The sequence below is a fragment of the Carya illinoinensis genome, chromosome 9 (genome assembly GCF_018687715.1).
Source record: "Carya illinoinensis cultivar Pawnee chromosome 9, C.illinoinensisPawnee_v1, whole genome shotgun sequence".
In the NCBI taxonomy this organism is placed as follows: domain Eukaryota; kingdom Viridiplantae; phylum Streptophyta; class Magnoliopsida; order Fagales; family Juglandaceae; genus Carya; species Carya illinoinensis.
In genome coordinates, this window is record NC_056760.1 from 17,745,451 (window position 1) to 17,760,741 (window position 15,291).

The window sequence follows — 15,291 nt, forward strand, 5'->3', positions numbered from 1 at the left end:
TAAACTATCAAGTAATCTTTGAGAATGTCATCTTTCATTCTAGTATGTAAGTTAGTTTATTAATTTTCATGTAAATTCTAGATATTTTCGTGTTACATTAAGCATATAATATTATAATACAAGCCTTAAATAAATTTTTTCTTGCTCAATGAAGTCTAGACGATAAAACCTCTTAACTATTTTCGATATAGATCACCAACCTTAAATGATTTTTCTTATATTTTTACTTTGGAAGGGCCCAACCCCGCCCCACCCCCTACATATATATTATATATAAAAATATAAATATTTATATATATATACAAAAGCATAAATATATGTTTATATATCTAAATATAAATATATCTAAATATTTTACAATGTGTATATATAAATATATATATTACAATTTGTTAAATTTATTTACAAATTATGCATTAGCAAATTTAAAAACTATATAGTTTAAAACTACCACACTACAACTTACATAAAATATGCACTAGCAAATTTAAAAACTACATAATTTTTAAATTATAGTCATATTTACAAAATTTAAATTTATAATTTGGATCTAAAAATATATTTTTGATCACTTTTGGATCTAGAAATAATTTTTAAATATAAAAAAAAAGTAATAGTTTTTTAAAGTGAAAATGAAGCAGGGCGGGGCGGGTATTCACTTCGCACCCCCGCCCAGCGGGGTGGGGTAGCGGGGGTGGGGGACGGATGGGAAAACCCCACCCCCACACCATGCAGGGAGGGGTGCGAGGAGGGGGCTACCCCGCACTGTATGGTGCGGGTAGCACCCCTACTAACATGTCTAACTGATCAGATTCTTACTGAACTAATTTATTTTACTGAGCTGATTTGGCCAACACACTTAACCATGTGTGTAAGATTATGCATCAACCTCACATCCCATTGCAGTAAGGGGGGTCAGTGAGTAGCACTCTGGAGTACAACGGTGGACCACGTTTGAGTTCGTGGTTTGCACATCCACCCTGATCTGAACTAAATGACCATCTGATTAACTGATCTGATTAAACTGATAAACTGATTTGATAAAACATATTTACTAATTTTTTATCTAAATAAACTGTTATGAGCTTATCTTGCACTTGTAATTAAGATAGCTTGTATGTCTTATGAGACATGAGATGCATGATATACATACTGATATAAATAATCGTAATTTTTAAATCTGAACATGATGTTAAATGTCATGGTCATGAGCTGTGCCGAGTGATATGGTGGCATACATCATGAAATGTGTGGTACATAAAACTGACTGTCAAAGAACTGGCTTGAATACTACTTATATAAGCTAAACTATGATGATCCTAATTTATGATCAAATTACTTACCTCATTACACTGCTATCTACATCTTATTTCATAGCTTATCACCTATGCAAGTATTAAAGCGTCACTAATTTTGTTTGAAATAACATGTCTTAATATTCTGCTTGATTGATAAATATCCTAAAAAATCATTTAATACACATCAAGTTTATACAAAAATCATTGAATCATAAAATTAATTAAACATATTTAAATTTATAAATACTTGGCTAATTCAGCTTCATTAAAAATAAATCATGGAAATATAAATTCTTAAAATAATTTACTTTCTCATAACTTATCATAATTATTAAATCTTTACAAAAAGTTATAAAATTTGGGAAAGCCAATCGCTTAACCTCGTTTAATAAAATAGACTTAATCAGATTAAAGTGTTTAAAATAAAATTAAACACTTACTATTTATTATTGCAAATTAAATATTAATAATTGGTTGAAACATCTGATTCATAAAAATAGACTTAATAATACTTAATATTAAAATCATGGTAAACCATTATTATTATTACTGAATTAAATTTAAGAATTCTTAATTGTTTTTTGTAGAGAAAATAAATTCTCTGGAAAACACATTTTAATTTCAATAAAAGTATTATTTATACAAATATAAATTTGAGACTTAAAACAAAACCCATCATAAAATAAGGTCTACTTGAAACAATTGCAAGTCCAATATTAAGGCCAACGTGAAAGTATAAGAGCACTCCCAATAGCTTTTGTAAAATGCATTTTCCTTCAAAATATAAAGAAATGTTTTTCAAATGCTACTCCATTGGATTTTATATTTTGAAAACATTATACATTTTTCTACAGTGATCCCTCTACATGTAGAGAACCCTGTTCATCAAATGTAATCATTTTTAATTACTTTCTCTTTCCTCCTTATGTGTAAACATTTTTAAAAATATTTGAAATGAATAAAAAAGAATAAAAAGTATAATATTTAAATGATATGAAGAAAAAATAGATAAGCTGATGTATGATATATTGTAAAATTCAGTATGTAAAATAGAAAAAATGAGTTTTTGTGATGTATTTTGAATGATAGAATAGAGAAGCAATTAGGACTGCTCTTCATACAATCTGCAAAAGCTTCAAATTGAATGGTATAATTGAAAATAAAACCAAGTTCCTACCCCCTATACCCATTAGGGTTACACGTGTATATCATAGAACAAAACACTACACGACAACACCAAACACAAGAAGAGCAAGTTCGGCGGCGGCAGAAAGAAGAAGGAACTTGCAGCAGCTGCTCACCAAGAGAACGACAATTGGTCTAAGGTGATGGTGGCACGGCTAAGGTATTTCTGATCTGAGTGGCGAGAAACCAGAGCTTGGACGCGAGGTTGTCGGTAGCTAACGGTGGGGAGGAGTTGGGTGGTTCATAGGTGGAAGCAAAACGGAGACGAGCTAAGCATAAACATACTCTATTTTGAGGAGCTTGAATAGGGGCCTGCATGGTAGGCCTGTACATATAGGGCTTGGGCCCGATTCGTCCGAACAACCCGCCCCTGCTCAACCCGTCAAAGACGAGTCATCGGGTCAAAATATACATATCGGGTTGAAACAAAGTCGAACCCGTCAAAACAGACTAAACATGATTTTCTTCCTAATATTTCTTGACTCAATGTCCAATAGAAGGAAGAAAGACGAAGAAGAGTTAAGAGGACAGTAATTAAAACCGAAGAGGAGAGAAGGTTGAAGAGCTACTTCAAGCAGCGTAGGATGAGTTGCTTCTTAAGCTTGATCTCTCTCGACTCCCACATGTCCTGCATTCCTCTCGACTACCTCCACACTGATCTCGAGCGTTGTTTCCAATCCCTCAAATCCCGAGCATCCCTCCCTATATATCTATCTCAATCCCAGAAATTGACTCCATCAGTTGCTTCTGCTGGTGAGGAGGATGAGGAATTGAAGAGGAGAAGTTGATTTGGTGGACCAAGGATGCAACTCATCTCGACCCCTCTCCTCCGTCCGATGAAGACGACAACAAGGAAGAGGATAACCGTGAGCATCAAAAGGTACATCAATGGAAATGAGAATATTAATCATATTTGAAATAAATAATGGATTCAAGATGGCATTCGTGAAAATTTTGATGTTTAACGTGATGATATACCAAATATAAATTTGTGGGTTACTGTGTTTTTGGTGCAGTATTGTTTTCTGTCGAACTATGGGTCCATTTCTTCTTCCACATAAGAAGTGTTGTTTTGTTTTTGAAAAGTGGGTTTCGTTCTTACTTTGGAATGCTATTCGTGCTTATGTTTCTCTTCGGTCTAAAAATTTATATTGGCATATATAAATTTTATTTTCTTCAGTATTTTTTTTTTATTCTTTTTCCCTTTAAAATTAGTAGATCAAGAGAATCAGAGATCTAGCCATCTCATGATTCTTAGCCTTCAAATCATGCATTTGTTACTTTCAAAAGTGGTAATAGTCGACCAAAAGCAAGGAATACACATCGAAATTGCTCTGGGCTTTGTTAAAAAAAAAAAAAATAGAAAGACAAAAAAAAGACTCACCACAGCGAAGTTGCGAAGCAGTGCCGACTGCATCAAGTTCATAAAGAGGACGATTTCTGTCCTTTTCAATTTTCTCTTAAGTTTGAGGATGAATGTTAGTTTACTATCATGTTGTCATCTCAGATCTGGGAGATATTTTGTAAATCGATAGGTAGACTGTAAATTGATGGGTAGAAAGTAGATTTTGTTTTTCAAAGGTCGGGTCGTATGGTTCGATCTGAGTTTATTTTGATCGGATCGGTCATATCGGTTTGGCGCCATAAATGGGTTTATGCGAGTCGGGTCGGCCTCAAACTCGGCTGTGCAGGATCTGGTTGCAGGCCTACTGCATGAGGATCAATACGTAACCGCGGAGGAGGTAGTGGGTTGATGATGGTGGCTCTGTTTTTGGGAAGCAAAACAGTGGGCTTTGTTAGAAACTTCTACAAGCAGAAAGTGAAAATGAGAAGAAACTAATGAAACAGAGTTTGACAGATTTGAAGAAGTCTAATTCTCATTGGTACTTTTGATTATACAAAGGTCAAATATATATATTACAAGAGGCAGAAAAGTAAAAAGCTACTGAAAGACTAACTTTTGATTATCTGCACAATTACAAGCATCAATTCATTCAGAACGTTTATGGACAGTATGGTAGAGGTAGCTTTATGCATCGTGTCCCTTATACTTCTTTGTGTGCAGTCATGCATTTCCTTAGCTGAGGTTCTTCTTTTCTATGCCATCTCTTATCTCCTTTTTGCTGCTGTTGCTAATCACGGGCGAAACTACTAAGGCCCTTGGGGGGCTTTGGCCCCTCCAAAATTTTCAAAATTTGAGAAAAATTATAATTTCAGATGTGTTTTTGTAAAGTAGACTATATAAAAATTAGCATTTAGCCCCTCCTAATTTTTTTTTTGTGACTTCGCCCCCACAAACCAGATTTTCTGGTTCCGCCCTTGGCTTCTATCTTTTTCTTTCCATGTACTACAGCGTATTTCAGGTATGCTTTGGTTGCTGTCCTTGTGTAGAACTAGATTGCATTTTATTTTGTTACATTGTATTCTGTAAGAGGTTTGGCTGCCGGTTTGACCGAGTTGGAGTAGCTGGATCATTGGAGGCGTAAGCAGCGGCTTCTTTGCTTGATGCCGTGGCTTTGGGTTGACGAGGATGTTGTTGGCGATGGTGTTGCATTCGTGCATGGCGTTGTGTGGTGGGGAGAACTGGGTGATTCGGTTGGTTTGCAACGTACTGAGAGAGGTAGAGTTGATGAGAGAGAGAGCACAGCTTGAGGGAGAGGAAAACTTACGATGGAGGCACAACTTGAGAGGAGGACGGAGTAGACCTCATGGTGGGGCTAGTTTGTTTCGGTTGATGTGAATGGGCATGGCTTCGGTGCTTGGTGGTGGGGAAGATTGATGTTCTCTGCTTTCGTGTGGTACGAATGGCGTGCAAAGTGGCCGAAAAGTGATAGAGAGAGGACGATGATCACTTCCTCTTTTCATGACTTTGGTATGGCTGGAAGAAAAGAGTTGTAGCTCAGTTCATGGTGGCTTGGTTGTGAGAGAGAGAAAACTACTTCCGTGAACCAATAGAGAAAAACCATAGGAAAGACGAAGTCAAGGTAGGTAGGAGTGTTTGGCTAGAAAACAAAAATAGGTTTAGTAATAAAATAAAAGTGGTAAGGTGTGAATGAGAGACCTGTGAGTGATGATGAGAGAGAGAGCACAGCTTGAGGGAGAGGAAAACTTACGATGGAGGCACAACTTGAGAGGAGGACGGAGTAGACCTCATGGTGGGGGTAGTTTGTTTCGGTTGATGTGAATGGGCATGGCTTCGTTGCTTGGTGGTGGGGAAGATTGATGTTCTCTGCTTTCGTGTGGTACGAATGGCGTGCAAAGTGGCTGAAAAGTGATAGAGAGAGGACGATGATCACTTCCTCTTTTCATGACTTTGGTATGGCTGGAAAAAAAGAGTTGTAGCTCAGTTCATGGTGGCTTGGTTGTGAGAGAGAGAAAACTACTTCCGTGAACCAATAGAGAAAAACCATAGTAAAGACGAAGTCAAGGTAGGTAGGAGTGTTTGGCTAGAAAACAAAAATAGGTTTAGTAATAAAATAAAACTGGTAAGGTGTTAATGAGAGACCTGTGAGTGATGATGAGGGAAAGGTTGGTCTGCTGACTGACCGTGATGGATAGGGATGTAACCGGTCCAGTTTTAGATAAAATTTAGGATCGAATCGGTATGTACTGATTTTATATTTTTTAAAACTGATTATGCATTAGTTACCCTCCTAAACCGGTATTCCAATTTTATCGATTTCTGATCCGGTTCGGTTCGGTTTTATCGATTTTAATGTATTATATTATATATTATATAATATATATAATAAAGTATATTAAAATATATAATTCTATAGTGATAATATATTGTAGTATATTATAATTGTATTATAGACTATAATGATATATTATAATATATAATACAATGATATATTATAGTATATTATAATATATAGTGATATAGTATTAGTATAACTATTAATATGTATTGGAATTAAGCATAACTTTTCTCTCCCGTTTTCTCTCTAGAGTTTTCTCTCTATTGTTTCTCTCCACAATCAGCTAGCTATCAGAGCGTTCTCGCCGAGGGGAGGGCTGGAGCTTCGTCTCCTCCCTCCCTTAGCCTGTCCAGCCGTTGTATATATGGCTTTTTTCTCAGTTGTTTTTAGTTTTCTGGTGATACTAGCTAGATGTTCCTATTTGCTATTCTCCGGCCGTCTTCAACAGCCACGCGCCCCTCCATCGGACTCCCCAGCCGCCGATCTGCCAGTTGGTTGAAGAAAACTTTCATTCTGTGTGACACGTGTAGTTCACGCGCGGCTTACAGTGCCCGTGGGCCTCACGCGCTGCTGCGTCTTTGGGTGTTTCCAGGTGTCACGCATGGCGCCTCCGAGACCAGGGACTTCGGATCTTTCAGATCCGTGTGCTTTTTGGTTCTTTAGTGTCGCGCATGTCTCTCACACGCCACCACCGTCGGAGGTAATCCTTCATCGGTGTATCGGATTATCTTCAGGCTACTATTCTCTTATGTTCCTGCTTTTCCTAACCAGTGATCAAGATAACGTGTTGGTGATAGTCTCCTACAATTGGACCGGATCAGCAAAATGCAGCGCACTTCTCTCGACTAGGGCTTTTAGTCGTAGGTTTATAGTATATTTATCAGACTATGTTATAAACTTATAACCGCTTTTATGCAGCATTCCCATGTGGGATTGGGTTGGAGCCAATCTTTTGGCGAGATAACCCGTTTTTTTGTCTTGCTTTTTAGCATTGCTTTTGTTTGTTCTGGGAAGACTGTTGGGGACTCACCCCCATTGAATCTTGTGTCATTGTAACCATATAGTTTATCTATGAAATAGTTTGTTTGCCAAGAAAAAAAAAACTATTAATATGCACTATATATTATTAGTATAACTATTAATACAATAAATAAAATGATATAAGATTTTAAATTTTAATATTATATTAATTAGAAATTTATCATATAATACAAAACTATTTTATATATAGTTATATATTATATATAAATATTATATATAATATAAAAAATTGAAAAATATATATAAATCGGTTCGGTCTAATTTTAGAAAAAGAAAAATTAGAACTATATCGATTTTGACCTATTTTAAGAAAAATAAAACTAGTATCAGACTAAACTAAATTTGGAACTGGACCAATCCCATCGATTTGATCCGATTTACCAGTTTATCAATTTTTTTTAACACCAGATGGATAAAAGAAGAGAAAAAATAAGAAGATGGATAAAAGAAGAGAAAAAATAAGAAGAAAACAAAGTGAGGGTAGGTGATAAGTGAGTCGGGAAGGTGGATGACAAAAAAAAAAATATATATATATATATATATATATATGCTGTCGGAAATCATTCCGAAGGATTGGAGAGAGAAAAAGAAAATATGATGGGGGCCGCATGTGAAGAAATAGGGAAGAAGAAAAACAAATTTAGGGTTGTTAGGTTTTAATCAACACCATTCATTTTAAGACAAATCGGCGGTGATGAACATTTAATCACTAAAAATAATTAATAATAAAATAACATATATGAAAATATAACTGGGATAAATAAATTCAAACTTTGATTTTAATCATCTTTATTATAAAATAACATGATGAGTTTTATAAATACTTTTAAGAGAATAAATCCATCTAAAAATTAAGTTTTTAAGTTAAAAATAAAATATATAATGAATATTACATATTATTTTTAAAGATATAAAATCATTTAAATAAAAATTATTTTCTAACTACAAAAATTTTCGAGATATTAAAACACTTGGCTCTATTTAAAATTATTCATCATATTTTAAAAACAAAACTTTAATTTTTAAAACACATAAATGAGGCCAGCTCATACCTCATTTAACAAAAAGAGAGGCTGGTCACAGTAATGCAATATTCATAGCCACACCACCCATTTACATTTTTTCTACGATTTTTTTAGAAAATAATATTTTTTAAAATTTTAAACACAGCAAATCAAAATTAAAAATAAAATAAATATTTAAAATAATATTATTGTATTAAAAAGTTGTAGAAAATGGTAAAAGATAAGTAGTAATGCTATCATTTCACTTTTGACAAATAGCTACCCACTTGCTTCAGTCTTGATCAGTCGTCTCGCGATCAGCAAAAGTGGTATATTAACTCCTGTTTTCTTTTGCTTTTTTATGCACCCATATGGACGTTAACCCAGTTAAGTCAAGTAATCTTTAAACCTGTCTTTCTTTCATAGGTGCATGGTCTTTTATTAAGATCTAAGGAACATTCACTACAAAAAAAAAGGCAATTGCGATCAATTTATAGCAACGAAAAGAGTATTAGCAACCAATTTTGGTTGCTAATACTCTTTTCGTTGCTATAAATTAGTCGCAATTACCTGTTTTTCTTGTAGTGATTAATTGTCTTCTATGAATTTCCAAAGTGATCAAGAGACCAATACTCGAACAAGAAAATGGGACCAGCATTAATTAGGTACATACATATGATCACAACTCTCCAGTCAATATTATTCGTCAACTCCCCTACTCTTTAATTATCCTCTTAATTTTTTAATGCTCCATTAACTTTGAGTACTGCCATATATATACAAATACTAATTCCTCTACCTCAAGTGATCATGCGAACATCACTCATGGATAGAGTACTCCCCCTTTGTGTGATGCTACTTTTGGTACGATGTTATAATGTGGCTATCTTAGTTGATGCAACCATTCCAAATATTGCCACAGATCAATCTGCTCTTCTTGCCTTAAAGTTTCGTATTTCTCATCCCAACCCTGATCATAATATTCTAGCGAGCAATTGGTCCTCCAATACATCTGTTTGCAATTGGATTGGTGTCACTTGTGGTTCTAGACATCACCGAGTCATAGCCTTGAACCTTTCTTACATGGGTGTTGAGGGTACCATTCCTCCACAGATAGGAAACCTTTCATTTCTTGTTAGTCTAAGACTAAAAAACAATAGTTTTCATGGCTCTGTGCCCAATGAGTTGTCTCGTCTTTACCGGTTGAAAAACTTGAACTTTGGATTCAACAACTTCAATGGAGAAATCCCATCATCTTTGGGACTATTATCCAAACTTCAAAATTTGTTTCTATTTGGTAATAGATTCACAGGTGCTATCCCACAATCCTTATCGAACATGTCTTCCTTGGAAAGGATTGTATTGGCCTTCAATGGGTTCTCGGGTTATATACCTTCCTTCCTCTTCAACATATCTACCTTGCAAGCAATTGATCTTGGAGTTAATAAGCTTTCGGGTCCCATGCCTTCTATTTTGTTTAACATGCCTTCCGTGCAATTGATTGATCTCTCCTCCAACGAGCTCTCAGGGAGACTTTCAACAGATACGTTTGATCATCTTCCCAACTTAAAATATCTTCGACTTTCTCATAACAGATTTTATGGCGGACTTCCATCCACTTTGTTCAGTTGCAAACAGCTACAATATTTCTGGGTGGGGAGTAATCATTTCACCGGAAGAGTACCGCCGGCAATCGGAAACTTAACCATGCTTATGACTTTGTACCTTGCCGAAAACAACTTTACTGGTATGTTAATTTAGTCATTAATTATATGTAATTTGTGCGTTACAATCATGGAAAGCATCATTGATTAGCAGATGTACGTACGTACGTGCTTAAAAAATGATTGTTTTCCTTTCAATTGAATGCATGTGCAAGCTAGCTATATATATAAGTAATGATCAACACATGATACAGACTAGAAAACTAGAAGATTTTAAGGAATTACTCCAGGGAATATATATATATATAATCTTTCATTACTGCTGTTTTTTTTTTAAAGAAAAAAATTGTTCATAGATATATTTTTTATTTATATTTTAATACAAACTATTATGTACATTGTATTCCATGCTCACTAGAATTTTAAACTAAGGTCCAAGCTGTACTAAGTTAAAGATTAAGAGATAATAATTACAACCGGTTCGTTTTAATTCATTGGAGGAAATATAATTATCTCTTTATAATTATATATATATATATATACACGCATAAACACACGAAAAGTAATAAATTGTCGAATGACCAAAGCTCTGTCTTAATTAATGCATGGGGAATTCGATGAAGAGTGTGCTACACCTATCGAGGATATAGCCCGACAAATGTCCCGTGAAGGCGGCCATTTGGGATTTTTATTTTTAATTTTTTAATTTTTTATATAATTTTTATACCCTTAAATATTTTAAAAAAAATTTACAATATTATTAAAAAATATTTCATTAATCACGAATTAAAAAATAAATAAATACCTATCGAACCCACCATCAGGGTCCATTATCGGTGGATTCAACGTTTTTCTTTCATGAAACCTAATTATGGACCTTTTTTCTTTTTGTTATTAGACATGTGCCCTTTTCAATATATATGATTTAAGAATTATTTATTTATTTTTTTGCTGAATTAACTATCTCATGATTATTCATATTGTTGCAGGTGCAATTCCGAATGAAATTGGTCATCTATAAAACTTGGAGAACCTCAATATTGGAGTCAACCATTTCTCTGGACCAATTCCGTTTGAGATTTTCAATATCTCAACATTACAAATCATTGGAATGCCTTTGAATAATCTCTCTGGTCCTCTCCCATCAAATCTAGGTCTATTCCTTCCAGAACTTCAGGTGCTTCTGCTTGGGGCAAATGAACTCAATGGAACAATTCCCAGCTCAATCTCCAATGCATCACAACTCACTCATCTGGCATTGTCTAGCTCACTCATCTGGCATTGTCTAGGAACTCATTCTCTGGCTTCATTCCAAATACAATTGGTAATTTAGGTCTCCTCCGATTGCTCAACTTAGAAATCAATAACTTGACTATTAGCTCTCCAAAAATGAATAGCCTTTTCTCTTCTTTGTCAAATTGCATATATCTGGAGACATTATCTTTTACAAAAAATCCACTAAATGCTATCCTTCCCAATTCCATTGGCAATCTCTCCACTTCTCTTCAAATAATTTTTTTGGGTGGTTGCAATATCAAGGGAAGCATTTTCCAAGATATTGACAATTTAAGCAGCTTGACAAGTTTGGACTTAGGGAACAATGAGTTGGTTGGGCTACTAATTCCAACTGCATGGGAGAAATTGGGAATGCTCCAAGTTTTGAGCCTGCGTAATAATAGATTGTAGGGTCCCATCCCATCAAATCTTTGTCATTTAAAGAGCTTGTTTCACTTAGATTTAGGAGGTAATGAGCTAGTTGGACAAATTCCTGGATGCATAAATAATCTGACTTTGCTAAGATACCTCTACTTGGGCTTAAACAAATTAACTTCTACAATTCCTTTGAGCTTGTGGAGCTTGACAGATTTATTGGTGGCTGACCTATCATCAAATTCTCTAAGTGGCCCCCTCTCATTAGAGCTTGGAAATATGAAGGTACTGATAGAGTTGGATTTATCAAACAATCGATTATCAGGTGATATCCCGATGACAATTGGTAGTCTCAAAAATCTATATTTTCTCTCCTTTGCAAGAAATCAATTAGAAGGTCCAATTCCGAAATCATTTGGTGATTTGGTAAACTTGGAGCAGTTGGATGTTTCCGGTAATAATTTATCTGGAGAGATTCCTAAATCCTTAGAAGCACTCATATATCTTAAATATCTGAATGTCTTGTTCAATAGACTACGAGGAGAAATTCCTACAAGAGGACCATTTCTAAACTTTTCGGCTGCATCATTTATGTCAAATGATGCACTCAGTGGTGCTCCCCAATTGCAAGTTCTCCCACGCAAAAGAGATACTTCTCGATCAAGAAGGTCCAAAATAAGGCATATACTAACATTTTTACTACCTGCAATTGGATTAACATTAATACTTGTGGCATCCCTCATATTAATCTCAAAAAAATGCCAAAAGAAGTCAACAGGTTTGGTAGACTTGTCTCCTTTAGCACCATGGAGAAGAGTTTCTCACTATGAGCTTTTACGAGCAACAGAATGGTTTAATCCAAGTAAGTTGATTGGAGAAGGGAGTTTTGGGTCTGTGTACAAAGCAACATTCTTGGATGGGAAGGATTTTGCAATAAAAGTTTTGAATTTACAAATAGAAGGGGCATTTCATAGCTTTGATGTAGAGTGTGAGGTACTAAGTAATATTCGTCATCGGAATCTTGTCAAAATCATTACTGCTTGCAGTAATATCAACTTCAAAGCCATTGTATTGGAATACATGCCTAATGGAAACTTGGAGACTTGGCTTTATTCTGGTGACCGCTTTTTGAGTATGTTACAAAGGCTAAATATAATGATTGATGTGGCGACAGCACTAGAATACCTTCATTTCGGTTACCCGAAAACTATTGTTCACTGTGATTTGAAGCCTAACAATATATTGTTGGATGAAGAAATGGTTGCACATGTGGCTGATTTTGGAATAGCCAAGCTCTTAGGAGATGAGGATCTTATAAAGCGAACCATGACCCTTGCTACTATTGGGTATATGGCACCAGGTGATCTTATAATGCTGATTTTGAATTCCATTGATCATAGAATATTGATTTATTTACTTCAAGTCCTTTAAATTTTTCTCTTTTTCTTTTGCATAAAATGCAGAGTATGGATCCGAAGGGATTGTTTCTATAAGAGGCGATGTGTATAGCTATGGCATTTTATTGATGGAAACTTTCACGAGAAAGAAGCCTACAGATAACATGTTTATTGAAGAGATGAACTTGAAGCGTTGGGTAGAGGAATCTCTAGTTGATCTCTCAATAATTGAAATCATTGATGCTAGTTTGTTGGGAGACGAAAGATATAAGGATGCAACTACGACGGACAGCGTATCATCTATCATGGGACTAGCTTTGGATTGTTGCATAGATTCACCTGAAGAGAGGATCAATACAAGAAGTATTCCAATAGCACTCAACAAGATCAAATCCAAGTTTCTACAAGATTTTCAAAGCACCTGATCATTTTAGATATATGTTGATCTGCTTAATTTGTCAGTGACTCTTCTTTAGTTAATGTTTGTTCCTTTCCAAATATTACAATAGTGACTCTCATCTTTAAGATATATACTTGTTTTGTGTGGCCATTTTTATACTTATCGTTGATAGATATACAATCTTTTGTATAACTATATTTTAAATGAGAAGTTTTTGTATAAAAAATTTACAAATATAACATCACTCTATATAAATATCCCCGTTTTAAAATATCGTTGTATAAAATGTTGTAAAAAGAATTATTTTGAAACACTAATAAGAAAATAATAGGATAGAAAAGGGCAAAAATATTAAAAATAAAAATGGGTCTCTCCTTCCTTAAATATTGCCATACCGAAGCACATGAGGTGAGAATTACAAAACGTATTTTCCATATCGGTATCTTATTTCTCAAAAATGTTAATAGAATCTCTTAAACTTAACACTTAATTATTTATATTTATATTTCTTCATTTGATGGTTAATAAAGTGACATAATGTAGTTATGTATTTTTTATTAATGATTAAAAATATTAAAAATAAATAAATAGACTAGCGCAGCAATCCAGCGGTACCCTTATATCTCTCCTCCAGACAACACATGTTCAAAGAAAATCGAGGATATAGCAAGAGACCGGTTCCGAAAAGGACAAATTTTTATTTTTTATTTTTTTCATTATTTTTTTTTATATTCTTAACTTTAAAAAAAAAAAAAAAAAAAAAAAGCTCAATATTACCAAAAATATACTTTTTTTAATCATTAAATTAAAAAAAAAAATTATCGGGACCGAATATCGGTAACTCTGCCAATTTTTTTAAAAATTATAAGATGATGTACGGTTGATGGAATTTTGTACAATAACCAAGATCTTATAATTGAGACATTAGAAAAAAGGAAAATGATAGCGCGTTAAATATGTTTGCTTGTGCATTTTATTTTATTTTTAATAATTGCATAAATGATTATTAATAAGTTTATATTTTATGTTGGTGAAGTTACACAATAATGTAATAAAAATTACAATAAAGTTAAAATATAAACGAAGCCAGTTTGGACTGAAGCACGGAAATCTCGCTTTCTTTAAGGAGATTCAAGCCCTCTGCGGTGTACAAAGTCTCAAATTAACCGGTGCAGCAGAACTTCTCTTGACTTAACTCCTCCAGGATACAACAGCCCAACTGATTATCGTATAGCCCGAACCAACTCTGCACAAGTGGTTGAGCTCAAAGCTCCACTCAAAGAACACCTCTCTTTTATCTGAAAAATACTCCAAAAAAAAATAATATCTACATACTTCCACTACATGAAAGAAAGACACACCACACTAGGACGAACACATATCACCGACGAATGCTCACGTTCATCAAAATATAAACAAAAACTCAATTTATTGCATTTGGTAACGTGTAGTGTAGTAAAGAGCCATAAAAGAAAATGTTAACTGACGGTTGTTCATTTTAGAAAGGTTCAAACTGGCTATTGAATGAAAACATAAAAAACAATAATGTTTTTCAACGGAAGGACAATTGAAAGAAAGAAATAAAAAGCCAACATTTAAAACTCTAAACTGAAAGAATAAATCAGCCACCACCAATGGATATTTTAATGAGCTTTCACACATCAACGGCTAAAAACTAAAAGATGGCAAACAGCTATAAAATCACCTTCTATATACGTACATGCACCCGAAAGAAGAGAAATAAATACTGAATTAAGGAAATTAAGTAACGGTAATAACCTCTTAAACAAAAACGTTACTAACAAATATTATTTACTAAAAAAAAACCAACATTCCCCCACTATTTTTTAAAATAATATAAATAAGAGAGATATTTTCAGATAAAGAATAATTATTATGTATCATGAAGGTGTGCTCTGCATTGAACCTTCACTTAGTGAAATAACAACCT

General features: G+C 34.2%; 1 protein-coding gene and 1 pseudogene across 1 annotated transcript; both read left to right on the top strand.

Annotated features, from left to right (window-relative positions):
• Positions 1–9,037: 9,037 nt before the first annotated feature.
• Positions 9,038–10,185, top strand: LOC122277385 (receptor-like protein 34). The gene has a single exon (XM_043087355.1). It carries the CDS (start codon positions 9,040–9,042, stop codon positions 9,988–9,990), a length of 951 nt encoding a protein of 316 aa, XP_042943289.1. The 5' UTR covers positions 9,038–9,039; the 3' UTR covers positions 9,991–10,185.
• On the top strand, positions 9,840–13,463 carry LOC122277381 (annotated as a pseudogene).
• The last annotated feature ends 1,828 nt before the right edge of the window (positions 13,464–15,291 follow it).